The sequence below is a fragment of the Ursus arctos genome, unplaced genomic scaffold, assembly GCF_023065955.2.
Source record: "Ursus arctos isolate Adak ecotype North America unplaced genomic scaffold, UrsArc2.0 scaffold_21, whole genome shotgun sequence".
Taxonomy (NCBI): Eukaryota; Metazoa; Chordata; class Mammalia; order Carnivora; family Ursidae; genus Ursus; species Ursus arctos.
In genome coordinates, this window is record NW_026622886.1 from 48,998,744 (window position 1) to 49,026,436 (window position 27,693).

The window sequence follows — 27,693 nt, forward strand, 5'->3', positions numbered from 1 at the left end:
TAGGAAAACATCTGGAAGGATATATACCACACCGTCAAATGTCATTACGTGCAAGTAAGGGAGTGGGACCGGGGAGGGATAAAGATTTGCAACACCGCAGAGTCATCATTGAATTTATTTTATTTTCAAGGTATCTATGTACATCAAGTAAATACACACTGGGGATTGTGCGGTTTGGTCTGTCTTCCACGCCGGCATGCAACATTTTGGCAGATGTGAGTGGGCAGGCCAGGCGCCCTTGTGGGGACCCTGGCTCTCTGGAAAGGGACGCTGGGGTGGGGGGATGTAAAGTGAAGCTTCTGATGAAGGCCTTGTGTGTGTGTTCTTATTTATGTAAGTGAATTATATCTCCCTTACATCTCTCTCCTCACCTGCCCGACACCTTCACGTTTCCTTCTGCGTTTTAAAAGAATCATTTGGTGGCAAGATTACTCCCACTGGCTTCTCAGGTGCCCTGTAGCTCATGTCTACAGGTGCACAGGCATCCTCCTTCTTCTCCCACTGGGCCTTTCCCTCTCTGCTCTGAGTTAGGGGCTTGGGGCAGGGGAGCCAGGTTGAACCCCTTTCCCTCAGAGCAGTGGTTTGCGAACAACTCTGCAGAACCCTCAGGTTCCGAACTCTTAGGACCATTCAAGAGCTCCTCCACTAATGAAGCATTTTCCACCAAATAAAGAAAATGTAAACTGCCCAGGTCTGCGTCACTTTGGGCTATTTTTTATATCAGGGCTCTAGATAAGATTTATTTTTAAAATGTTTGAATATCACTGCCTTGGATTTACTCTACACCCTTCTGGTCAATTTTTCCCTGCATTTTTCCATAATTGCTAAGAGAGGCCCAACAGGTAAAGGAAAAAGGAACTTTTCCCCTTGAAGGAGTCCCAGGCCAATACGGCCTGTATGTATAAGCTGGCACTCACACCATGCTTTCTTTCCTGCTTCAGAGGCTAGGTGATGGTTGCCCTGCTGCTGGGGGATCCTGTTTTTCCATCCTATGTAAGACTGGGTATTTGGACACCAGATTTTCTTGATTTGGACTTTCTTGATTTTGACCTCCACTCTCCATCCCTGTAGTTACCTAGAAAACCACCTTAGCACCATGTGGAAGGAAAGGATGTCTGAAACCAAAATAACCGTCCTATCAATTACATGGGGCAGTGTTGGGGGGAGAGAACTCCCCTCTCACCACCCTCCCCCAGTCTGGAAAATCTTCTCTGCCCCATTCTTTAAAGTGCACTTAAAACCAGATGGGGACATTATCAAAGGGATTCTGTCAAACAAAATTTTTTTAATGCATCACGGGGATAGGTCAGGCTCTAGCCTGGAGGGAAGGCATCTTGAGATAGATATTTTGCCAATGAACTGGAAGGTCCCAAACCAAAAGGTGGAGATGGGAAGAACATGCAGCCCAATATGGGACAGAGAAAGGAATCCAGCTCATCACTGTGGCAAAAAATACTTGGAATTTCCCCACCTGCTCACCCCCAAACCCAAAGAAGCAATCATCTGACCACACTTGCCTATAACTCTCACCTGGCTGATGAGCAGCCATTGACAGACTGTTGGGAAGGGTCTGCCTCCTCAAATTTTCAAAATATTTTAAAGCAACTCTAGGTTCTGTTCATGAGTTCTGGGGCAGAGAATATCAAAAGAAGTTTTGAGGAGAAAGGGAAATGGCTCCTTGAACAATCCATGTCCTCGGTCATTGGGGCAGGGGGTCGGGACAGGAAGAGGAAGGCAAAAAGTGCACTATGGAGGGTGGAGTTGCACACCCAGACCCCCTCGGTTCGGTTGAGGGGTATATGAAGAAAACTCTACGTGTGATTTAGGAGTCCTTCCATGTTACCCTACCCTGCACTGTCTGTATAAGAGGAGGGGAAAGAGTCTATTTCTGTATCTTCTTATGATGCTAAGACACTCTTCTGCTTAAGGCTTTGTGTGCGTGCGTGTGTGCATGTGTGTGTGCATTTGTGTGTGTGTGTGTGCGCGTGTGTGAAGGATCACAGCCCTCGAGCTCCCGTTTTTCCTTTTATCATCTCCATGAGTAACACCACTCAGTGTGAGAGTCGCATGTTTGAAAGAAGAAACATTCACCCTCTTCCCTATTGCCCCGAATGAGGAGAATATACTATGCTTAGAAATTGCTAAATACATCATTAGATACTGAGAGAGTAAGACAGAGAGAAGAGAGAGACATAGCAGCAGTTTTGATATACAGATACAGAGTACAAAGAGATACAGAGTAAGAGAAGACATCAAACAGTACAGTTGAACAACGAGGGTTGGGAGGGAGTTGTTAGTATCAGAGACCACAGGTTTGCAGCATGCTGAGAGGAGAGGCCTCAGTCCCTCTTAGAAACTGGGGAAGAAAGAGAAAGAGGTTGTGAGGAACCACCTTGCAGTCCAGGCACTCAACAGGAACAGGTGGCATTTGTATAAACTTTGATTTACAATCTTGTTCCTTTAATACCAACAAGCGGACACCACTCTCTCGGCCCCTGCTCCTGTACTCCAGCCCTTCCTCTCTCTTCCCCATCCTTCCTTCCCTCTCCCTCACGCGTTTCTGCCTCGGTGTGCCGGGCCTACTACCCTGGAAAGCCCCAGAGAGGGCTCGCTGTGGACACAGCCCAGCAAGAGACTGGCCGTATTCCTCTCATTTCTCGTTCGCCCGAGACCCAAAGGGGACAGTAAGACAGGCTCCTACGGTCTAGCTCTGGGCCCCAAAGCAAGTGAGAAGCCCGGTGACACACAAGCACCAGGAAGGTGCCCGAGCTGCTGGAGAGGACTGGGGACAGAGGTGGAATAAGGGGGGCTGAGAGGGGAGCACAGCTCTCTTCCACCTCCGCTGAGCAAGGTGGCAGGGGAGTGCTTACACTGCAGTATAGCGACAACAAGTCAGACCTCTGGGGGCGTTCCGAGAGCTTCTTGGTGACCCACGCAGATACGAGGTGTATGGGACACAGGTACAGGAATGAAGCCAATGCCTCCTTTACTGGAGGTATCTTGGTTCGGAAAATACCCATCCATCCAAAATTATTTTAGGGTGGAGGCAGAGAGGGGGCTGAGATGATCTCTCGAGGTCTCCTAATACCCACTCCATTCCCAGGCATGGGCATGGCTCTAGATGGGCACCGCGCCTGCTCGCTCTTTTTGATGTGGCAGTGACCCCTACTGGCAGACAGGCAGTACGGCGGTTACTACTTGGGCCACGGGAAAGCATCAGCAGGGGGACATCATCAGTGTCCGGAGCCCGGGGGCCAGTGGGGACGTATCCCCCAAGCAGGGAAAGCAGGAGCTGAGGGACAATTCTATAGTAAAAGTTTTGAGATGATGAAAAAAAGCAGGAGAAACAAAGAGGCTGAAGGCAAGACAGGAGGCCACCGGAGGCTGGTCAGAGGGAGCAGCCTGAAGCTACCTGAAAGTGCAGGTACGCGACAGTCCTTGAGGGAGATTAGCTGGCTGCCGTCTCTTGGTGGAGAGGGAAAAGCTTGGCCTGGTCCTCAGCCTCATAGCCGCACGGCAAGTCACTCCTAGAAGAACAGACCCAGCATTGTCAGCTCCGTATAAAGGAGAACATTCCTGTCACTTTGCTCCCATAGCATATCGCTGTGAGACAACAAAAGGCAGGGACTATTCAGGGTTTACAGGAATACGAGGAAAACCAAGGCTGGAGAGATGAAGCTGACTTGCCCAAGGTCACGGAGTTCCCAAAGGAAGGAGAGAAAAACCCAGGTCATCGGACGGCCATGGCACTCCCCCAGCCCCCATGCCGGAATGGGGAGAAGCCACAGGTGGGACTGGAAGAGGGGATGTGCTCTCTGCACCAAGAGGCAGGGGATGAGCAGATCTTCGGGACAACAGGGTGATGGCGAGAGTGGCTCTCATTTCCTCCTCCTTTCCCTGCAGGCTCCAGAGACCCTTTAAGTAGGTAGGGCACGAGGGAAATGGAACCATTTCTTCTGGTCCCACCCAGAGAACTCAAGAGCAACGGGGACTGGTGTACCTGTTGTCATTGATATCTGTGGCATTTCCTGAAGACATCATCATTAAGAACACAGGATTCGGAGAAGAAAAAAGGAGACGGGTGTTAGAAGCTGGCTCCCCAAACCCTCTCTCATCCTGACCCCTTCGAGAAAAAGGTAAGGCTTTGGAGTATAGCTGCCGCCTGGGTCTGCGGCACTCTATTTTCAACTACCCCAAGCCACATGATCATTTTGTTTGAGAAAGTTCTCCCTGATCCCTTCTGATGGAAAGGAGAAGGGGAAAGGCAGGGGAGGGTGGGGACAGGCACGGCAATAGGAGGAATCCACTTCTAAGAGTCTAAGACCCTGAAGCGATGGGCAGCGTTCAAGCTGTAGGTAGCGGCTCACTTACTTTGCTTCTACTTTTCAACTTGCCCTGGGGATCCCAAAAGCTGGTCCCCCATCTTTTTCACTCACCATTATCCATGTTGGCCTTCTGGTAGGAAGCCAGGGGCCCGCTGGCAGATGTGGCCCCGCTGCTGGTACAGGAGTTTGCAAAGCTGGATGGAGCAGAGGAGAGAGATGCCGCCTCTGGCACCTACCCTCCACTGAGCTGAGGACCCATGATCCCTTCAGGGATGGAGCCGTTCACCCCTCCCTTCCCCAGAGAACAGAGGTCAACAAACATGGCCCTAGGCTGAGAGGGCAATGCCCACCTTCTAAACGTAGGTGTGACATTGAGAAAGGGTTCGAAATGAAGGTACTTAGGAAAGAAATTAAGTGTCAGCCAATAACTGACCCAACCTCCCCTGATGGAGAGCAGAGAGCCCGGGCTGACTCCCGCCCACGTCTGGGGCCACTCACTACATGTCTGAGGTGGAGCTGGGCGCAGCCTGCAGGTACAAATTCTGGTAGTTCTGGAAGAGGCTGTTGGTGTAACTGATGCACTCAGGGCTCCGGCTGCCATAGGGGTTGGTGGGTGAAGATGCGGGGTAGTGGCCGGGCCGGACGGGTTTGGCTGTGGTAAAGCAAGGAGAATGACCGTGACTTTCCCTGCAACTGCCCCAGTCCCGGAAGTCACGGAGCTGGAGCTGAACTGAGTTGCTCATAACATCACTCACTTTCATACATTTTGGGGGGATGGTAGTGGGGTGATTCTGGGGTGGAGGTAGGAGAAAAAGCAATCATCTGGCTGCTTGACACTTCGGAATGTGCTCATCTCCCCCGGAAGGGAATCCCACCTCGGCTGCTTCCACCTACCCCCACTCACCAATCTGAGCAGAATGGCCCCGCTTGCCGGAGCTCTTGTAGCGAACGGCCTCCTTGATGCGGTCCACCTCCTGCTGGTACCGGCGCTTGTCCTTCATGGCGCCTTCCTTGGCCTCCTTCAGTGCGCCCTCCAGGGCCTTAACTCTCTCAGCCGTAGCCCTAAGTCGTTTTTCCAGTTTAGGAAGCTCACAACGCAGATCTGCATTGTCACGTACCAGCTGTGGGGTAAGCCCGAGGGAAGAGGCCGAGGCCGAGCCAGCGGTGCAGCGTGGCGGCGCGGGGCAGGGAGAGAGAATACAGAAAAACCAAGTCAGAGAACACGGAGACCCCACTCTTTCCTCGAAAGGCCTCCTTCCCTTTACCTAACTGCTCTTCTGACCCATTCTTTCCTTCTCCCGGAGCAAACAGTGGTCAGGCATGAGAAAAGTTACATCGTTTTCTAGCAGAAGACGTGCCAGCTCCACTGTAGCCCAGAACTCTTGTGACAGTGCCCTGTCCCCCTCTTTTCCTGGCCTCGATGCCCACCCCCCAAGACCTCACAGCTTGTGCCAGACCAACAGCCCCAGGGCAACCATGGGGATGAAGCAGCCCTCACCCAGAGATGGCTCCGTAGGCATGCACAGGGCAGGGCTGCGAGAGCACAGCGGCAGTCTGGAAGGTGGGTATGGTTTTGAGTGCAGGTTAGCTGCAGTGCAGAGCAGGAGCAGAAGCTGGAACATGGGAGCCCCCGCCTCACCCCCCACCCACACACATTCACGCAGCACCCCGTAGGAAGGAAAGAAAATGTTTGAGGTCTCACAAACATTTGTGCTCATTACCTTCACATCCGAGGATTTCCTGGGCTGTCCCTCCCCCATTTAATTTAAGCTAGAGGGTGGAAACAACCACCCTGCAGCCAGAGAAGACTTCCTGATCTCTCTCTAGGGTTGCACACAATAACGGGGGGCCCTCCAGCCTGCGGGAGCCGGCCTCGGAAGATGGCAGGTAAAATGGTAGAGCAGGGAACGTGGGGAGAAAGGGCAGAGCTTGGAAACACATCTGTGCCCCTTCCATTTTGGACAACGTAAAGATTATGAACAATGGTTTGCTGTGACAAGAGTTCAGCTTCATTGGGAATAGGGCTGAAGCCTGGCTATTTAAGATTCTGTGAACTGAGGAATTTCTACATCTCTCTCATTTTCTTTCTAGTCTTGTGTCTGCTGAGGTAGGACATGATAAGGAGGCATCCGTCATCTAGGTGAGTTGTTTTTGGTCTTTGGAACTTCACACAGAGAGAGGCAGTGGCATCGATGAGGAAAAAGGAAACAGCCCATGGTTTCCCAACACCTGCTACGCTGTGGACAAGCCTGGAGGACGTGATGCTGGGTGCAATAAGTCAGCCACAAAAGGACAAATACTGCAGGATTCCACTTATATGAGGTACTTCGAGGAGTCAAAATTATAGAGACAGAAAAAAGAATGGTGGTTGTCAGGGGCTGGGGGGGAGGGGAATGGGAGTTACCATGTAGTGGGTATAGGGGTGCGGTTTTACAAGATGACAGGGATGGGGGAGGACGGCTGGGGGGGTTGCACAACACTGTGAATGCATTTAATACCACGGAACTTAAAGATCACTCTGGTGGTAAATTTTATGTGTATTGTACCGCAATAAAAATATTAGGGAAAAAATAAGCAATATGACATGCATCTGGGCAGAGAAGGAAAGTGAACACACAGAAAGGAAAACAGGATGGCAGAACTGACTACAAATGTTTCTTCCCTGGACTTTCAACCTTTCCGGAACGCTGTTACATTGTTATACGGCTGGACAATAAGCAAAGGGGGAAAGACGGTAGTACAGCCCTCTGCAGGCCCAAATGAAATAAATATACCCCGCAGATTATCACTGGGTCACGGTTCTGAGAGTTTTTTCTTTCATTATATGTTTAAAAAAAAAAAAAAAAAAGATGTACCAAGTATTTGCTAAATATGCTGGACATTGCACGCTGAGAAATGTACGCTCCGGTTTAGTGAGAATACGAGTTTAAATCAACCGTTCAGGTGGGTTTGAAAGAAAGGGAATGCGTATAGATGAGGGTTTATTTCATGAGTCAGAAGAGCCAGTTGACTCTGTGGCACCTGTCTTCATGGCTCAGATATCTGGCTCTCGCAAGGGTGCTCCTGCTCTCTACGCACCAAACAAGTCCTGTCCTGACTCCTTCGGACGCCTGTCTGCCTCCCCACCCCACCCCTTGGAAACCCAGTCAGCCACCTGAGGAGCCGCAGCAGCAAGGAGGGCGACAGAGAAGCAGCGACGTACTACACAGCAGTTTCAACCAGCCCCAGCTGGAGGACATCCTTTAATCGCCCTGCATGCCTGCCCCAGGCCTAGGCAGATGGAGCTCCCTCCTTGAGAGAAAGCCGACTTCCCTGGCTTCTCCTTGTCCCGACCACTATCCCTCGTGTGTAGTTACAGCCCCATGCCTCTGAAACCTCCACCAGTTCCAGCCTCTCCCTCCAAATCCATAGGCCTGGGGAATTTCACTTTGAGCAGAGGCAGGCTGGGAGCTTTAAGAAGGGAGAACAGGCATGGGACAAAGAACAGGGTAAAAGTGGAATGAAACGGGGATAAAGAAGGGATTCGTAGGAAAAGTAAAAGGGAAAAGTAAGGAAAACATGCAAGAGTAGGTTTTCCTAAATCCAAAGGACCTCGGAGGATTTGGGTCTCCTAGGCACCTGGCCTCAAGAGTTCTCTTCACCCCTTCCCCTACTCTTACCTGTTTGTGAACCTTTGTAAGCTGTCCCCTACTCTTACCTGTTTGTGAACCTTTGTAAGCTGTTCCAGGTTGTTCTCAAGAAAGGAAATCTTCTGCTTTTGGGAGTGAATCCCCCCACTGTCCTCGGGCTCCATTTCTGCACTCTGATGAAAGACGGGGGGAAAGATGTGGCTGTCCCAAGGCCTTAAGGGTCTCATGCAGACCAGACCAAGCCAGCTCCACTGGAGGACACAGGGGTTGGCGAAACCTGGGAAGATTCCAAGGATGGCACTCACTTTCTTGACTCGAGTCGTGACGTCTTGAACGAACAGCTTGCGAAGGTTGTGCAGGGTCTGGAGTTCCCGGGCCTGGAAAGAATGATGACAAATTGGGGGTAGCCAAGTACCAGGCCAACCTTTTCGCTCCAAATATTGGAACTGTCAGTCTATCTGGGCAGGTGAGTCACTCATCCTTTAGGGAAAGATGTGTCCTGATTATGCCACAGACTGACTCTGTATAGGAATGGGGTTATGGAGAAATCAGGGAAAGAAATGAAGGCCCCACCTCACCCTGTTAACTTGGCACAGAGGGAAACCACTCACAACTGTCTCCTCCAGACCCTTGAGGTCCTGCTTGGACTGTTCATGTCGCTCGTACAGAAATCTGGGGCAAGAAGGAAACACAAGAGTCCCTCAGGACCGTCCTTTCTCCCTCTCTCCTCCCTCTCCATTCCTTTGATCTAAAATTTATTATTACTTATTATACAAGTTACCCATGTTCGCTGTGCAGAAATTAGAAAAGGAAAAAAAAGTAAGATGAGTTTCATAAAAAGCCCATAATTCTACTACTTACAGATAAAACCACCATTGCCGTTCTGGTGTCTGTCTTTCCAGACTCTCACTTCTGTGCAGGTATATCCCACAAAAATTGTACGGGATCATATCATTCATACTGTTTTGTAGCCTGCTTTTCACCCGTAACAGAACATCACAGACATCTTTCCAGGCCAGAGCAGCTAATATTCAGTAGAGGTCATTTCTGAAAGTCTTTTTTTTTGGGGGGGGGGATCCTTCCCCACCCCATCCTATGACTTTTCTGAGGCATTTGCTTCCTGTGGCTGCCCTCTTCCCACCTGCATCGTGCCCTGCCCCTGCAGGTGTGAGTGAGCAGCGGTCTGGGCTACCACTCACGTCAGCTCCTGGAGTTTGCTGCTCTTCTCACGTTCTTCATTCTTCAGCTTCTCGTAGTCGGCCTGAAGCTTCTCCAGCTCTAACTGCAGCTTCTGATTCAGGCTGCCGAGGGCACCAAGGTGTCGGAGAGAACAAGAAGGTTAGTAATGGGCGGGGGGGGGGGGGGGAGAAGACCAGCCCTGCAAACGTTTTCCTTCTGGTACAGGTGGGTCCGGTCAGGACTGACGGATGCATCTACCTTCGGAATATCAGAAGCAGACACAGGCCACGGGTTCCACAACAGAGTGAGGAGCTGTGGGCTATCTAATCATAAGAGCTCAAGGAGAAGAACTAGTCCTCACTCCCATGCCTCCTGGAGTTGAGCTACAAAGCTGTGGCACAGTCGGGGGAAGTGGCCCATGGAAGTGAACACACCAGACCCTGGGCCAAGAGGGAGCCGTGGAGGCCGGAGCCACCCAGGGGGACTCTTACTCTTTGAGCTCATCGATGGTCTTCTGCTTCTCGTTGATCTCGTCCCGGAGGCGGGCCAGCTGCCGGTGATGGGCCTCCCGGTGACTCTCCATCTGCACCTCCAGGGCCTTCTGCGAACAGCCCCACCGCACACTCAAAGCCAGACTCCCAGGCACCAGCTGGGAGAGGGCCGGCGCAGCCCTGCTGGCCCCGGCGGTGCCCTGCCCCTTCCCCACTCGCCTTCACGTCGTCTGTGTCCTGTGTGTCGGGCTCCTTGTCCTTCAGGGCCACTTCGTGCACAGTTTCTGAGGGAAAGAACGAGGGGAGTGCAGCTTACAATGGAACCTACCTCCTCCGGAAAGAACTTCACTTTGCGACCAGAGCTCCAGCCAGGGCAGGGGACATCAACCCAGTGTGGGCCCTCAGGGATGTTCTTCTGGGTTAGGACAGTGCGATTTGATACGGCAGGGAAAGAGACCCACGGACGGTTCACGGCCTGTGTACAATAAGCTACATGCCAAAGCTTCCGTGATCTCAGTCTAATGCGTGGGATGAGTGTGCTGTTAGGAGGTTTATTCTGATGTTTGTGGCTTTTCCTCCCTGCCCCCCTCTGGGATCTCAGATCCCAGGACGCGTGGTTTAGAGGTTGAAGAAGGCCTCACCCTGGGCCTGGAGCTTGGCCAGCTCATCGCTCAGGGAGTCATAGGACTCTTCCAGGTGCCGCTTCTTTAGCTCCACACTCTGCATATATTCTGTAAGCGAGCGGATCTTGGCCTCGTGCTAATGGGGGAAGGGTTGGTGAGGAGAAGAAGAGGGGTGGAGTCAGGGACACAGCTGGGTGACACAGACCTCTGCAGCTCTCCTCCCAGGCCATCCCCTTCTGCTGCGCCGGCCTGAAGATGCAGGGCCAAGGGCCATTTCTCTAGAGACCCTTCCTTTAGACCACATCAGCTCAGAGGGTGGTATCCCCTCGGAACCTTCCCTTCCCTGGCCTGGACCCTCCCCGGCTAGCACAGGCGCTTCTGTCCTGGACTTGCGTTGACCCTAGGCCCTTGACATGAAGGTGGGTGCTGGGAGTCTTATCCCATAGCCACAGAATCGTCCTCCTTCCCACGGCATGCAGGGTTCTCGGTGCCTGGCACTCACCTGGGAGATGAGGAGCTGGCAGGACGAGAGCTCCCGCCCAGTCACCTCCATCTTGCGATGACATTCCACCTGCAGGTTCTCTAGCTGCCGGCAGCGCTTGACCACAGACTTGACTTCTGACTTGATTTTGCTGATATAGAGTCGGGCCACCGTGAATTCCTCCTCGATGGCTCCGCTGATCTCCACCGGCTGCGGGGTGGGAGAGGGCAGGAAGAGGTGGTTCTCGGCCACAGCGAAGCTTTTACCCATTCCTGTGCATTCTGCCCACCCCGAGTACACCCCCCCACACACAGACTCGGGCGGCACACGTATTTTCCAGACAACTTGTAGCTGCTATCCCCTGGCATTTCATACTGAGTCCTTCTCCCTGCACTTAAAGATCCAATTCTGACAGTCGCCCTCTTCCGACTGTGATTTGGAGTCACACTGTCTGCCTGATCACCCCGACGGGTCACCGTCACTGCCACGGACTTGCTTATCTCATTCCCAGCTCTGTGCCTCACCTCTAAGCCGGCTATGTGCACATCTCCACGGCCTCTTCACTCAGCACCCTCTAGAAGGTCTATTTATAGCTGAGTCTGCGCAAAATTCTGCTTGCTTTCCCGGGTCTAGTTAAAAGGCCTATTTCCTGGCTCTTTGGCCCGCCTTCCTCAGTATCCCTGAGAGCCTGGGTGGTGCCCCCCTGCCTCTCCCACCAGTGGCCAGAGCAAGAACGACCTGAACAAGACTGCTGCCTCCAGCCCCACTCACCAGCTTAATCTCCCCGTTGCCCACGATGACACTGAACTCACTCAGGTCCTTCATCAGCCCATTCAGCACCTCTGCAATTCGTTTCCGCTGGTGTCCACTGACCTCTTGCAGCCTCTGCAACTCAGACTCCAGAGCCAGCATGGTGGCCTGGGGACAGCCCCTCGAGTCACCCCGTTGCCCTTCCCACTCCCCTCCCTAGCCCAGGCAGAGCTTCTGCCTCATACGTGACCCCGAGGGCTGCCACAGAGAGAACACGGGCCCTGCCAAAGGGTCTGGAAGAGACAGGGGTCAGGAGGGTGAAGGGTGGTGACAGGGCAGGGGAGGGTCCCCTGGCACAGGATGCAGCAGGGCAAAGGTACGAGTGTGATGCGGCCCTGGGACGCAGAGATCCCCTGGGACATGGAGGGTGTTCCGGAGGCCAGGAGTTCCTGGACCCCGGTCAGCCACTCACCACCTTCTGAGACAGCTCATCCACCAGAAGCTGGTTCTGCTGGCTCTTCTCCTCCACCTCCTGGGACTTCTGGTCGTAGTTCACAGCCAGCTCCTCCAGGGCCTGCAGCACCTCCTTCACCTCCTCCTTAGCCGCGTCGTTCTCTGACTGCAGGTGGCTCAGCTCCCGCTGGACCTTCTCATTGTCTCCTCGGGTGGACACAAGCAGCTTGGAGGAAGAGGCAAGGCACGTGAGGGGGGCTGCTAAGCGACCGCCTCTATGGCCCCTGGTCTGGGAAGCCAAGAACACTGGCCCGGACGGGGCCTCTCTGGCACCCTAAGCCTGGAGGGCGGAGCTCTAGCAGAGGGGCAAGGGTCAAAGCAAGAGTCAAGAGGAAGCGGGCTGTAGGGTTCACAGAAGGAAGAAGCACCCAGACTCCAAAACTCGTGTGTTACGCAAAGCCCCAGGTAAGTCCCCAGACTTCAACTGTTTTGGGGGGTGACCAAGCCCGACGCAGGAGACTAAGCCCTTCTTCTATCTGGTTGTAAAAGGTCTTTGATGCCTTCTAGGGAACACACCGCTCTCCTCTCACGTCTGTCCTTTGTATTACCTCTTCCTGGTCCAGCATCTGCTGCTTCAGCTTCTCTATGAGCTGGCTCTGCTGGTTGATCTCATCATCCTGTTGGAGGCAAGGGGGAAAGATGGGGTGAAGACACGCCGCTCTGTCTGGTCTGGACTTACAGGGGTGGGGGCAGAGGTAGGATCCTGACAAAAATCCAGACAGCTCAGGCTCTGAGTTAGAAACCCCATATCCTAAAAAGAAGTTTTTCCCTCAGTCTCTTGCCTCACTCCTGCCCTCACTTTCAAATTCCTTTCTCCCTGGAAGGTGGTAGAGCCTTGACAGTACACAGCAAAAGCCTTTGGGTTAAAGTGCATAACCCCTAACCTAGAAATCCCACTTCAGTGCTCCGTTCTAATCAAATCATTCAAAAGCAAAGTCTTATGTCCAGGGGCAAAGACAGTGCTTTCAGTCACTTACAAGAGCAAGAACAAACTACTAAAAACGAGACTAGCAGCCCTGTAACAAACAAATGGTTCAATACGTTTTGATAAATGGACTGTCAGGCAGCCATTTAAAAATTACTTTTTGTGCAGAGTTGTTAACGAAGCAGGACACTGCTCCTTATACAATGTAGAATGAGGAAATCGAATGCAAAGTTAGGTACAGTGTATCTCAATTGCACGCTCTATCTATGGAGAAAAGCTGACTCTTCATAGTATTATTTCCGAATGGTGGGATGATGCATGACTTAAATTCTCTTCAATATTCTTTTATTTATCTTCTAAATTTCTTAATAATATAATTTTTTATTACGTTTAATTTTAATTCCAGTATAGTTAACATACGGTGTTCTATTAGCTTCAGGTATATAATACAGTGATTCAACAATTCTAAATGTTACCCAGTGCTATCTTCCACACTTTCAATCATGAGCATTTGTACCTTTTAAAATCCAAAAAAGGCAGCACAAGCGAATCCCTTAACCCCTCACTGCTCATCCCACTGGCCTCCCCACTGTGCCCGGGTGTCCTCACCTTGTCATCGAGCTGCTTATAGAGACGGCGGATCTCCTCCTCGTATTTCTGTCGCTCCTCAGGCGCGATGCGCACCACGATGGATGAGTTGTCATTCACAGGGGTCTCCTCGCAGAGCTCAGCTCCCAGGGCCGCATCATCCCCAGCCAGGCGCTCCGTCTCAGGCACATTCTCTCCTGGCCAAGGCGCAGAACGAGGTGAGGGAAGGGAGAAGAGAAAGCTGCACCAGGAGTCCTTCCTCCCTCGCTCCTCAACGCCAAGACCTCCGGGCAGGTCTCCATCTCTGTTGCCAAGTGCACCTTCAACCTTTACTGGGGGTAAGATAAGGGCGGACAGCCCCCTCCCCCCTTCCCTCACCACTGCTCGACTGCACCCCTCCAGAAACACGGCCCTCCTTGGAGGCTGCCTGACCTGAGGCCCCACCCCAGACAGCGCGTCTCTGGTCCCCTCAGCCTCCTCCCACCCCACCCCCCCCACCCCCCCGCCGCCTCTCTGCCAGCGGAACCCTCTCTAACCACTGCGCCACCGGCTGAGCTCAGCCTCTAGCTTGGCGATCGTCTCCTTCTGAGCCTTTGTCTTCTCCTTCTCCTTCTCATATTTCTTCTTCCACTGCTCGGCAGTCAACTCCAGATTCACTGAGGCGGTGTTCTTAATGGTCTTTGCCCTGGGTAAGGAGAACAAGGAGATGAGACCCCCATAAAGGCTTGCGTGACACGGAGGGGAGAGAGCAACAGGGTCTGGCCCAGGGAGCAGGGACCCTGCCACTGACCGCTGCCCGAACATCAGGGTGGACTTGGTCTCTGCGTCGTTGTAGCTGGACGGCGAGCAGCAGATGAACATAGTCGTCCGGCAGTTTCCTCCCAGAGAGTCCTGGAGAATCCGTGTCATTTTGCTGTCACGATATGGAACGTAGCTTTTCTGGGGGAGGAGGGAGACCACGAATCAGGAAACTATTCAACAAGGGAATCAGAAAGGATAGTGGTGCTGACCAGGGATGGAGCACTGCATGCATCGGGCATGATGTGATGGCAGCAGTAGGAGAAGATGGGAGGGGGCCTAGGCGACACTCACCGTGCCCTCAGCCAGCGCAGAGATCACGTTCCCAAGGGCTGACAGTGACTTGTTGATATTCTTTGCCTCATCCAGCACAGCTCCCTCTGCTCCGGTCTTGCTGACCTACCAGAGCATTAAGGGATGAGTGTGTCATGAGAGCTATAAGGGGAGACAGGGCTCTCATGGCCTCTTTTCCACTTAGGGGGATTCAGTCCAAGGAGGGGACAGGGGAAGAGAACAGACAAGGCCCTTCCTCTGTGACCCTAAGCCCTCTTGCCAAAAGCCACCCCCTCTCGCCCAAGTATTATACTAGCCCATTTATATGAAATGTCCAGAAAAGGCGAATCCACAGAAACAAAAAGTAGATTAGTGGTTGCCAGGGGCTGGGGCAGGCGGGATAGGGAGTGACTGCTAACAGGTGATGAAATGTTCTAGAATTAGTGGTGATGGATGCAAAACCTTCCAGACATCCTAAAACCCACGGAACTGTATAGTTCGAAATGGTGAACTTTATGATATGTGACTTATCTCTTATTCAAAAAGTTATTTTGATGAAAAAAAGTCCCCCCCAGACCTCCTTCCCTACCCGCCCCATCCCCAGACCCCCAACCTTCTCGCTCCCGGCCAGGTCCACTAGATACAGCTTCCCACTCAGCTTCTGCTCGGTCTCCATGTTCTCCTGCTTGATGTTGATGAGGAAGATGCTGTGGCTCCGAGAGCTGTGTTCATTCATGTCTGCAGAACCAAGGGAGAGGTGGTCTGTACTGACACGTATGGCATCGAAGCCCTCAGCTCCCGGCCTCCAATGACCACTGGCCCACCCGGAGAGAGGCGGCCCCTGCCAGGACTAGCCCTGCCACTGCGTCTCCCAGGCAGCTGGGTCGCACACCCAAGAGGAGCCTCTTCTTCTGGAGGAGACAGTCTGGCCCTGCTCACTTCCAGTCCCTCAGCCCCAGAGGACGCAGGCAAGCAGCAGACTCCCAGACTCAAGAGCCCTTAGATCCCCACTCACTGGTGACAGCCACATGACGATTTGATTTCCCCTCGTCAATCACATCTAAAATCTCCTCTGGGCTGGACACAAAGCGTTCGGTACAACCCTGCAGGGGGCGAATGGACAGTGACCCACAAACATCGATCTGCAGATTACATTACCTGTGCGCTGACCAGACGACCTTTCAAGACTGTCTTTTCCAAGCCCTCAGACTCTCCCCGGCCACTTGGCACATCTGCCCTCCAACTTCCGGGTCTCTGGTCTACCCTCCTGCCACACCCCAACTCCCAATACAGTGACCCCCACACACAGGTGCCCCTGTCCCCTCTCTCACCTTGACAAATGGCACCCGATTCTTGTCCTCATGCACAGATAGATTTGTCTTGGTCACTGAATCCAGACAATGTAGGGGAAGCAACGTAAGCAAGGTAAGCAACGTAGCACTTACACCCCCAACCCTGCACCCCGAGTCCGCTGAGACAGTAGTTTCTTCTACATGGAAAAAGGAGAGGGGGCCTGGGTGACTCAGTCGGTTAAGCACCCACCTCTTGATTTCGGCTCAGGTCATGCTCTCATGGTCATGAGATTGAGCCCCGGGGCTGGCTCTGAGCTCGGTGCGGAGTCTGCTTGTCCCTCTTCCTCTGCTCCTGCCCATCATTCATGCACTCTCTCTCTCTCACAAATAAATAAATAACCCCCCCCCCAAAAAAAAGAAGAAGACTTTCCCATGAAGCTTAAACTCCCTGCACACACTGAAAGCTCAGTTTCTCCTCCTCCAGGATTCTAGCTTCAAGGTTCCAGCTGGTCTCAGGCTGTTTCTATACAGGCCTGGTTGTCTACGCTCATCTTCTGAACCTTTTCACTTTTGGAAATTTTGGTGAATGGAGGCAAGGGACATGGGTATGAGTGTGTGTGTGTGTCCTGTGCATCTCTCGTCAAAAGCAGTGTGATCTTTCTTTTCCTTCCCCTCCTCACAGCCCCACCCGCCCAGTGGGGTTCATCACCACTCACCATCCAGAAGGTCGCGAATTTTGTCCAGGTAAATCTCAAAGTAAGAAACCTAGTCAGGGAGAAAGTGAAGAGGGCCTGTCTTAAATCGGACCCAGGGATCTCAAGTGAACGTGACCCACTCAGATGGTAGTAGTAGGAGAGAAAGAGCAGAAGAGAGTATCTGGGCAGAGAAGAACTGAGGTAACCAGAACAGGCAAATAAGCTGGGGCGCCCAGGTACTCGGTGAATTCATACTAGCTCTCCCCCCCACCCAGGCCCCATCTGCGGATGCCCAGCTGTCATGCCGCAGTCACCTTGATATGGAACTCAAGGTTCTCATCCATGGAGTAGATGTGGTTGAAGATGTCTCGGGCAATTCGAGGAATGATTCCCATCAGCTGGGGGTCATGCAGCTTTCCCTGGGGAGGAAGTGTATTCCAGAATGAGGCTGAGACTCAGAAAGAATGAGACAACTCAAGAGGTGGGCGGGTGAACACAAAGGTCATAGTGGATAAGGAGACCATCTTGAGGTAGGAGGCAGTCACTGCCATGGTCACTGCCGCGAGAGAGAGAACTGAGTGGCCCTTTGGACTATTACTGCAGTTGCTTGTCCAGATCAAAAGAAGAAAACTGCAGCAGGCTGGAGGGATTTCACTAAACTTCCACTATAATCCTGTCCCTCCATTCATCCTCCAGACCAAGCAAGCTTGATTCCTAGGTCTTGCCCCACCGAGATTCCTTGGAGCCCATGAACACGCCCAGCTCCTCACCCCTCATGGAAGTCAGAACCCTCACCTCCATGGTATGTGTTTTCCCTGAGGATGTCTGTCCATAAGCAAAAATGGTGCCGTTGTAGCCAGCAAGGACATCTGGAAGAGACAGCAGAGAAAGAGCACTGGTGGAAAGAAGTGGGGTAAGGAATGGGGAACCCAAAAACATATATTCTAAAAATCATCTTACAAAGATAATACACGTTACCTTTGACAATCTGCATGGCACATGCATGATAAACTTGCTCCTGAGTCGTGTTTGGGGGGAACACACGGTCAAAGACATATGGCTTCCCCTAGAATGGGAATAAAACATGCAGACATCGGCAGTCAGGATGTGAGGGAGAAGAAATACTGCAGCCCCCTTCCATTAGCCTGAGAAGGCACCTGTTTTTCACGGATGATTTCGGGGGATGAGGGGAACTAGAGAAACAGGCGCAGAAGTTAGTACTGACACCAGGAGTTGTTCCCATGCGTTACAGAGTGCCATTGAGAAGTGTCACAGCGTGAGACTGTGTGAGGGGATCTCAGTCTTGGTGTGACGATTTAGCTAGCACTCCACCACTCCAGTCCCCTCCCTGGGAAACTAAACCGTGAAAAAACAGTAGGGCCACAGGCCATGGAGAGTAAAAAACAATTCATTAAACATTAAAAATCTAGGGATGCCTGGGTGGCTCAGTCGGTTAAGCATCCTTTGGCTCAGGTCATGATCCCAGAGTCCTGGGATCAAGTTCCACATCGGGCTCCTTGCTCAGCGGGGAGCCTGCTGCTCCCTCTGCCTGCTGCCCCCCTCCCTTGTGCTCTTGCGCTCTCTCTCTCTCTCTCTGACAAATAAATAAAATCTTTAAAAACATTAAAAATCTACCTCTAGGTTTAAAAATATCTTCCTCAATAGATCCATATGTCCTGATACGGAAGGATCTTCAAGATTCCTTAAGTGAAAGATGCCAAGTTAGGGACATATGTTTAGTATGTTCCCTATTACGTAGATGAAATATACATATATCAAGCTGCCGAGCTGTTGTGCAAACATTAACACAAGCTCTCTCTCTGTGAAAGAAATATATGAAATCAGAAACATGGGTTTCCTTTTAAGGAATCAACTTTAAGAGAAACTGAAACAAATCACTGACCTACAAGTACTTTGTTTCATTTAGGTTATGTTACAAATCATGTGCGCTGGTAAGATGCTAAAGATACAAAATATTTACAACCAGGGTGCCTGGGTGGCACAGTGGTTAAAGCGTCTGCCTTCGGCTCAGGGCGTGATTCCGGCGCTATGGGATCGAGCCCCACATCAGGCTCCTTCCCTATGAGCCTGTTTCTTCCTCTCCCACTCCCCCTGCTTGTGTTCCCTCTCTCGCTCGCTGTCTCTATATCTGTCGAATAAATTAATAAAATCTTAAAAAAAAATATTTACAACCTGGGGAGCCCAGCAAAGAATATATTTGCTATCTAATCGTACTAAAGGAAGATCTCTGGCAAGATTGAATGAGACTATGTTCTCTATCACAAGTGACAAATTTCTCAGTCGTGTTTCCCTGCCATTCAGTATAAAGAGACTATGACTTAGTTGTCACATTGTTTTAATACAGAGCCCATCTTTATCCATCTGAAGTGTAAAGCTCTAAGTCTACGGTCACCAGAGTTTGGGAGACATGTTTTAACTAATTAAGGAAATTCATAAAACTTTTATTGGCCAGAACTGGAGATAGTGGCTCTAGGAATAGTCACAATATTCCATCTATACATAGAATTTTTAAAAGAGGAATTATACAAAAATGTTAACAGTGGTTACTTTGAGAGACAAGTCTTTTATTTTACATTTTGTATCCTGGATTACTTACATATATGTTTTTTAAAGTTTTACTTTATTTTATTAGTAATCTCTACCCCCACCATGGGGCTCAACGTCACAACCCCAAAATCAAGAGTTGCATGCTCTTCTGATTAAGCCAGCCAGGTGCCCCTGGATTGTTCATATTTTTAAACCATGTACAAGTATTATATTTTTAATTTTTTAATTTCTTAATGTCACAGAGAGTGGGACAGTAGTATATTATTTTGTTTCCTTCTTTCTACTTCTTTGCATAAAGGAAAACTAATAAATATATTTTTTAATATTTAAAAGATTTGAAAAGTCTGGCTTATGGGGAAAAAAATCTACCTGAAATATTTATCTGATCTCTTTTTGGTGAAAGCCTTTGAAGCCCCCAAACCAGAATCCACAAAGAGAAATAGGTCGCAAAGATGCTCTCTACAATGAAGGGAGCACTGTAAACTGATCGGGCCTTCCTGGAGGACAAGTCTATTAAATATTTAAATGCCCATACTGTTTGTACACCATATCAGGGAGTCCAGTGCTAGGAATTCATTTTACAGCATTTACTTTAGCACTTAAAGATTTATGTAGAACGGTGTTCAGTGCAGCGGTGTGTATTAAAGTAAAACTAGAAACAATTCAAATATCCATCAACAAGATGTTGGTTATGATACCTCCATATTCTACTCCCACGAAAATGAGTGAGGTTGGTTTACATATATTGGCATGTTCAAGCTCAACTGAGTGAAAAAATAAAAACTGTGCGTAATGTGATTATATATTTTTTAAAGCATATGCAAGTAACAGCCTTAGGAAAAACACATGGAAAACTAGAAGCAGACCTGCTAATGATGGTTATCACCAGAGAGCAGAATAACAGGAACTTTTTTGTGTGCTATTTAAATGTTTTATAGTGACAACATACTGCATAGATGATGTTAGAGAAAAGTATGTAATGACAAGACAAGGTATACGCAAAATACCGTTAATCAAAAAAATAGTATGCAAAAAATAAATACATAGAATAGCATGCAATGTAAAAAACAAATACAAACAGTATGTAGGGCGCCTATTGAAAACAACTGAGAGGAGTAATATTTGGGGCCGGTTAACATGAGGAATTGATTGAACAACGGCACGTGCGCGTCTGTATTCTTTGTTGATTTAAAATGATGTCATAATAGAGGCGCCTCAGCAGCTCAGGAGGTTCCACGTCCGACTCTTGATTTCAGCTCAGGTTTCAATCTCAGGGTTGTGAGATCAAGCCCTGCATTGGGCTCCAAGTAGGCATGGAGCCTACTTAAAAAAATAAAATAAAATAAAATAAAATAAAATAAAATAAAATGACATGATGTCATAATAGAACACCAATAAATCTCAAAAATATGTTGGTAAATGAACTCAAACACAAGAGAGCACATACGGTATTATTCCCTTTGTACGAAATTCAAGAAAGGACAAAATTTAGCTAGTGATAGAAGTCAAAATAGTGGATATGATAGTGGAGTGATATTGACAAGGGGGCAAGTGGGAACTTTCAGGGGTGATAGAAATACCCTAGGTTTCCATCTGGGTAGTGGTTACATGGGTGTCAAAATGTGTTATAAAATTCATCTAACTATTTGCATAAGATTTGTGTACTCAGTGTATGTAAAGTATACCTCAGTAAGTGCTCTCGTAAAATATAACATCATAAAATGATGTTATAATGGCTCTTTAAAATGGCTGGTTGATGCACAACCTCATTATTAATAAGAGAAATGCATATTAAAACTACAAAATACCATTTAACCTATTAAAGTGGCCAAAATAAAATATTTTGACAATGCATTGCATTGGAGAGGGCATATACAAAGTGGGGCCAACTCTATGAGAGGCAGTTTGGAACCAGTTCTGAAATTTTTAAATACATATACTTTAAGACCTCAGCTTCTAAAATGTAGCCTATAGACAGGCAAAATATATATACACAAGGTCATTCAATTGTTTGTAATAGCAACTTATTAGGATAACTCTAAAAGTCCATCATTAGGGACCCGGTTAAATAAATTATGGCATATCCCTACAACAAACTATACGGTTGTTAAATAGAATGAGATATGTTTTTATGTGCTGATAAGGAAGAATCTTCCAGACTCATTGTTAAGTTAAAAAAAAAAAAAAAGGCAAGGTACAGAACAGTATGTATACTATGCTACCAATCTTGTTAAAAAAAAAAAAAAAAAGTATATGCAGAGGTACCTGGCTGGTTCAGTCGGTAGAGCGTGCAACTCTTGATCTTGGGGCTGTAAGTTTGAGCCCCACATTGGGTATAGAGATTGCTTAAAGTAAATTTTAAAAATTTTTAAAAAGTATATGCATGTATATATATAATTGCTTATAAATATATAGTATGCTTTTAGAAGAACCCACAAGAAACTGGTAAAAAGGTGGTGGGATTTTGAGTGATTTTTAGTTTCTTGTATGTGTTTCTCTTTGTTTTTAATTTTGCCAACAATTAAAACATATTAGTGTTGTAATCAGACTACGTTTAAAATTATTAAAGAAAAATCTACCTTGATTTTTTTAAAAAGGTTTGAGTGAGTTTGTGGGGTATTCATAGAGCTTTTGTGAATTTTTCATCCTTTTTATCTGAATGGTTCATCATTACATTTCATTATAAAGAATAATATCCTTATTACATAGAATAAAATCATACAGTGTTAAAAGAAAACAGCTTTAAAGTGACATTGACGCCTGTCCTCCTCAGAGGTAATATCTTTCTTTTTAAATTTAATTAATTTATTTTTTGTTGAAACTCGATTCTTGAATTGTAATCTAACTCAGTGTTGTTCTTACCCAGTGGCCAAGAAACAGAAACAAACAAAACATGTCTATCTCAGTCCAATAACTCTCGCCTCTTCTCCACCAATGATGTCTATCTATGGTTCTTGAAGCCAGGAATGCAGCCAAAGGGGATTAAATATAACTCTCAAGCCAACTTTGCCCCTCCCTTCTTCCCTTCTGGGAACATGGGCACCAACGCATTCTCTGTCTTTCCCTCTGTCTCTCTCCTCTCTCTCTCACAAACATTCCCAGGTACAGGATTCCGGAGAAGGCTGTGGATGCATTAAAATGGAGGGCGCTCTCCAAGTGCTGAAGCCAAGTACGGCCTGAGAAACCCCTTTTCTGCAGCCTGGGCTGGGAAGAAGGAGGAGACCAGAGAGGGTAAATGGTGGTGTTCTCAGTACTGTGAGGATAAAAGATACCCAAGAACTAAAAATGGGTTCACTTAGTAAACTCGTGAGCATGGAAAGCCACTGACACATTATAATTTCTGGGGTTCTAGAAAGGCCTGCTATCACATTCCTATTCTTGAGTAGGCCCTAAAATTCCAAGTCTAGTTCATTATTTTACATTTTTATTTCTGTTAAATTATAAATTTCTTTTTAATTTTCCATTGATTATACTCAAGATGAGTTTGTTGTCAGATCTTTTGATAATAACTAGACCAGTGGTTTTCTACTTTTTCTGCCTCTAGACTACTCACACAGGAAACATCAGCATTATTTATTTATTTCTCACGACACACAATTACTTTGAGTCGGATTGTTGTATGTTGTGGGAGACTTCTTATCAGAATCTGTGTGTGTATAGTTTGCAAAAGCCACTTTTTTTTTTTAAAGCCGTTTCTGATAACCCCTCTCAGGCCTCTGCCCAGACCGCTCCACAGCCTGGACCACCATGTAGACCAAGAGTTTCCTGAAGGTAGGGATTCCCTGTAAATCCCCAACATCAAGCACAGTCCTTGGCCCACAGGATGTCCTTCATAAATATTTGTCAAAAGCAAGATATTGTTGGAGGAAGAGAGCAAGAAGAGATTAGAGACCAGGATGTTTGGATGAAACCACCAGTAAGAAGAGGAAAGGTTAACTTCTTCCCAGTGTGTCAAAGGCTAGCTTGTGGGGAGACAGCATATATAAAAAAAATAATAATAACATCTACCTCTTATCAGGAGTTTATTATGTGCCTGTCCTGTGCTAAGCAATGTATATCCATTATCTCACTTAATGCTCACAGCAATCCTAGAAGGTACCATTAATATTCCATTTTATAGATGTGGAAACCGAGGTTCAGAGAGGTAAGGAAGCTTGCTCATGGACACACAGGTGAGAAATGGTACCGCACAGTCTCAAACACAAGCAATCTGAATCCAGACCCACAGTGCCATAGTCATCCAAGAGCTGAAGCGCCTGAACATGAACACGGCGTCAAATCCTTATCATGGCTTCTCCTTCCCCTTCCCCACGTGACCCCCACCTCCATTTGAACATTTCTCCAAATGCTTCCAGACAGAACTGAAGCCCTTCATCACTCCCTTTTTCTGACCTCAACCCCATCTTCAGAAGTATGCGATTCTCCCACCCATCCTCTCCCAGGAACCCCCCTCACCATGCCAGCGTCGGAGACTGGAAGACGGGTTTCATTAGAAACACTGAGGGAGACCCTCCACCTTTGGGGAACACCCCCTGAGATCCCCCCCCCCCCCAGCAATTTAAGCACTGCTCACAGCCTTCTCCAGAGAGCTCCCTTTCAGAGTCCCGCAGCCCAGGCCTCCATTCTCCGTAAACCCACCCGAGTCTCCTTGTTGTCTCCTTGTCCATTTGTGTCTCCCAGCACCTTTCGGTAGTTTTCCATTATGTGAGCTGACTGAAGCTAACGGGAGGGCCTAACATCAGGGGTCCCAAGATGACCAACCTTTTCAAACCTCAATAAAGCGCTTGGTAGAGGCTGAACTTCTGAGCACCAGGCCTGATTTCCATGGTGACACCCCTGGGGATTGTTGCCATGGTAACGCTGGAGCGACACTGGCCACGGTGAACATTACCTCCCCTCTCCGTTTTCCTTTATGAGACTCCCCCAAAGGTAAAGGGAGACCTGCTCACCCTCTCCACATATCAAAGGAATCCTGGGCCACCCCAAACAATACTGACTCTGATCCAGTAATCCTGCAGGTCCCAACCTAGCTTCTCCAAATGAGGTACTTGATAGTCCTGGATTTTTGCCAGCTTAAGAACCTGTTAACCCGTTAGGAGATCTGAGGGAGGAAGAATATAGTGCGCACTTCAATGAATGAGGGACAGGAACAGGGAGGGGGGGAGAGGATGTACAGGTCATCCGTCCCTCGTCTGGCATAGAGGCAGCAGCCCAGACAGCAGGCACCCGGACACTCTGCCCACCAAGCCCAAGGCAGAGAGACACTTAAATGCGTCCAGTGAAAAAGTCACACTGGATTCTCAGTGACATAAAGAGCAAAACAAGGTACACAGCACATAGACAGTAACCCAGACACCCTTCTACTATGACTCAGGCCATTAACTTTGGCTAAGCCCCATCCCCCAGATTCCCGAAGAAGTCAGGGGAAAGGGGGAGGGATGAGGCTGAAAGAGCTGTCTTTCCAGCTTATTCTCCTACCCTTTGCCAAGCAGAAAAAGCCCACGAACATCTGAGACTCTGAAACCCTGTGGTGTCCGCAGTGCTGCAGAGGCAGAGAGGAGAGCCACCAGAGAAAGGAGCAGGGGCTGGGTTTGGAGAGACTATTGTCTCCCCCTTCCCTCTTCCCTCACCTTCCTGAAGCAGCTTCCTCCATTCATTCCTCAGATGCCAGGCCCCAAAGGGAGTGAGAGGAAAGAGGAAAGGGGGTAAGAGATTTCCTTCCCTTGGTGGGACCCTCAAGCGTTGCCTCCAAATCCTTTCTCCTAGAGCACTCCTCCTTCCAAATGAGCAATGAACAGTCAGGCTGGGAAGGCAAGCTCCAAGGATGCTGCCTGAGACAAAATGGCCCCCCATAAGCATCTATCTCAGCTGGAGAGATTGACAGGAAGGGCTGGGGCAAAGGAAGACACACAGTGAGACAAAGGTGCAGCCCTGCAAATACGAGGCAAAAGAGGCAAGGAAGGACCAGCTGTGGAACTAAGATAGAATCTCAATTGGCAGGGGGCCCTGGGCCTCTGCATCTCTCCCCCTCTCCGCCTTCTACAGTGTCTTTCCTGTTTCGAGAATTGGACAGATCAATACCACCACTCCTTCTCCCAACGTCACCCCACGCCACATGCCTGCCACACCAGGATGGCCTGAGAACCTAAAGGAATTTGTTCAGACTTACCTGAAAGAACTACACCAAGGAAGCCAGGCTTCAAAGTAGAAGCCTTCCGTGGCTGCGCTCCCCCACGACCACCTCCCTCCTGTTTCTCAGCCTTCATGTCTCAGGGGGACCTCAAGCTCCAACTCTTACAGCTAATGCCTGCTGTCCAGACTACCTGGAGAGGAGCCCCCAGGATTGATTATTTTAGCCTGGCCACACTGACCAGACTGTAAGGCCTAAGGTCCTCGAGGCCAAAAGAGACAGGGGCCCTCTGGATGTGGTGAACATACATGTATGTAAGCACGCACACAAGGCAGAAGCACCCGTTTGAGTTCAGTGGGTGAGAGCTCAGCACGGTGACAGACTGGGGCTCTTGGGGACGGGACAGGTAAGCAGGCTCTTCCTAAGGCATGTTTACTCAAAGTCCCAGTCTCACTGATTCAGAGGGCCCACGCTCCGTCCCCATCCTTCCCTCATTCCTTTAATAAGCATGCCTTGTGCCAAGCACTGTGGACCAAAGATATATAAACAGTGCCCCTGACCTTGAGGACAGCCATCATATGTGCCCCTCCCTTCTCAATTTGGCTACAGTTTCCTGGCCCAGCACCCCTCAAGCCCTACAGGACTCGACCCCAGATCTTTCACCCCATAGCTTAGCCACCCCTACCAACCTGGAAAAGGAGGGGTGGGTGAAGAATTCCCTAGGAATTCCATTTGGGCCATCGCAGATAAAGGTCCAGAAGAGAAATCTGCAGAGGCAGTGTGATATAGAGGAAAAGCCATGAGCTTTGGAGTTAGAGATCTAGGTTCAGATCCATGAATTTACAGGGTGACCTTGAGAAAGTCATTCAACTTCTTTGGGCCTCAATTTCCTCATCTGTAAAATGGAAATATTAATACCTACTTCCGAGTGTTGTTTTGAGGATGAAATAATACATGTCGAGTAACAAACCCACAGTAAATGCTAGTTCTCCTTCTTAATAAGATCTCCTCTTATGATGACAGGGTAGAGCTGTCCTGATGAGGTAGAAGCAGCTTGCTACTTTTTACTGGATCATCAAGAGAAAGGATGAATAAGCAAGTACCTATTAAGACCTCAGGATTTGGGTATTTTTATTTGTTAGGGGGAACTGGGGTGTCTGAAATCCTCTTCCTATTGTACCTGGGAAAGCAGACATTTTCTTAGGACCCCAGAGCCCCCTTCCCAAACTGGGTGTGGCATCAATATGTTTCTTTCTCAGAAAACCCTTCATCAGACCTGTGCCCTCCGCCAAAGTCTAGGCTGTAACTACTTCAGGGGCTGATGGAGGGCTTGGTCTTAGAGCCCACTCTCATTTAGACCTCCGCCCGCAGAGACCCTGGACTGCCCACCTCCCATCTAGCCCATCCACTAATCTACCCCCTCCCTTCCTGGGAGGTGGGGGTAGAGATCTGAGCCAATAACAAAGGGAAGATGCGCTTTCCCTAGGGGAGAGGGAAAACATCAGAAAAACACGGGACTGGCTCTAAGGGGTGGGGACGCTGCAGCGAGCATCAAAGGGGAGCTGGGTCCCCTGACTGCGAGGAAGTAGCCCCCTCCCACTCTGCGGAGACTTGGCCGCCCGCCTAGCCAGGCCACACCCAGCCATCCTGATGCAGGGGAGAGGAGGGGCTGCGGCGGAGAGGATGGAGGCTGAGCGGCGGGGAGGGGGCGCAGAGTGACAGCCAGGGGCAGAGTCGGCGGGGGCGGGGGAGATTCGTCTTTCCGACCCCTCCCCGAAAATCCCTCCCCGGGGCGACACTCACCCCAATAACGACGCTGTCGTCCCCTTGGAAAATGGGGATGAACTTGTCTCCCCGCAGAATCTCGGCCTGGTTCAGAGGCCGAAATCGGCAGAGCACCTTGATGCTACATTCGTTGTTGGTCTCCGCCATGGTGGTCGCCGGCGACGGGCTGGGCACTTCTCGTGCTGCAGGGGCGGTGTGCGCTCCGGAGGAGGGGTGCTCAGCTGGGGCCGAGGCGGAGGACAGGTGCTCGCGGTCTGGAAGCAGGTGGGGCGCCCGGGCGAAGGCTGGAGAGCAGGGCCGGGGCGCGCTTGCTCGCTCCTGCGGCACGGGGATGCGGACGACCTGGGCGTCTGGTCCTCTCTCGGCGCTCTGCCTCTCCGCCCCTCGCGCTGCAGCGCCGCGCTGCGGGCCTGGGCGGGGCGGCGGCCGCGGGGCGGGCGGGGCTTCCTTCGCGGGGGGCCCCCCGCTCGGTGTCCACCCAAGGGGGCGGCTTTCCGTTCCTCTCGCCTCCTCCCCACCCCTGACGCTCCCAGGTAACCTCGCCCTCACCCCTTCCCCACCCGAGTCCCTCGCCGCATCCCACCTCCCCACCTCCTCGGCCTGCTTGTCCCCTCCCTCGGGCTCCACCCCTCTGGAAAGGATAAGGGG

General features: G+C 49.8%; 1 protein-coding gene across 2 annotated transcripts; it reads right to left on the bottom strand.

The window, feature by feature from the left end:
- Positions 1–102: 102 nt before the first annotated feature.
- Positions 103–27,527, bottom strand: KIF5A (kinesin family member 5A). 2 transcript variants are annotated; one of them, XM_057316194.1, is made up of 29 exons: positions 27,064–27,391; positions 17,541–17,628; positions 17,358–17,431; positions 16,877–16,981; positions 16,584–16,632; positions 15,907–15,962; positions 15,591–15,678; positions 15,189–15,313; positions 14,597–14,701; positions 14,295–14,443; positions 14,041–14,189; positions 13,526–13,701; positions 12,540–12,608; positions 11,951–12,157; positions 11,500–11,646; positions 10,750–10,938; positions 10,266–10,383; positions 9,844–9,908; positions 9,625–9,734; positions 9,154–9,255; positions 8,566–8,626; positions 8,260–8,331; positions 8,023–8,127; positions 5,230–5,446; positions 4,824–4,977; positions 4,437–4,519; positions 4,001–4,028; positions 3,413–3,527; positions 103–2,356 (listed from the first exon to the last, which is right to left on the bottom strand). In XM_057316194.1, the coding sequence occupies exons 1-28, from the start codon at positions 27,190–27,192 to the stop codon at positions 3,449–3,451; spliced, it is 3,099 nt and encodes a 1,032-aa protein (XP_057172177.1). In that variant the 5' UTR covers positions 27,193–27,391; the 3' UTR covers positions 103–2,356; positions 3,413–3,448. The 2 variants fall into 2 exon arrangements, with proteins under 2 accessions (XP_057172177.1, XP_044240598.2); XM_044384663.3 differs by having other exon boundaries at positions 103–3,527; positions 27,064–27,527.
- Between the last annotated feature and the right edge of the window lie 166 nt (positions 27,528–27,693).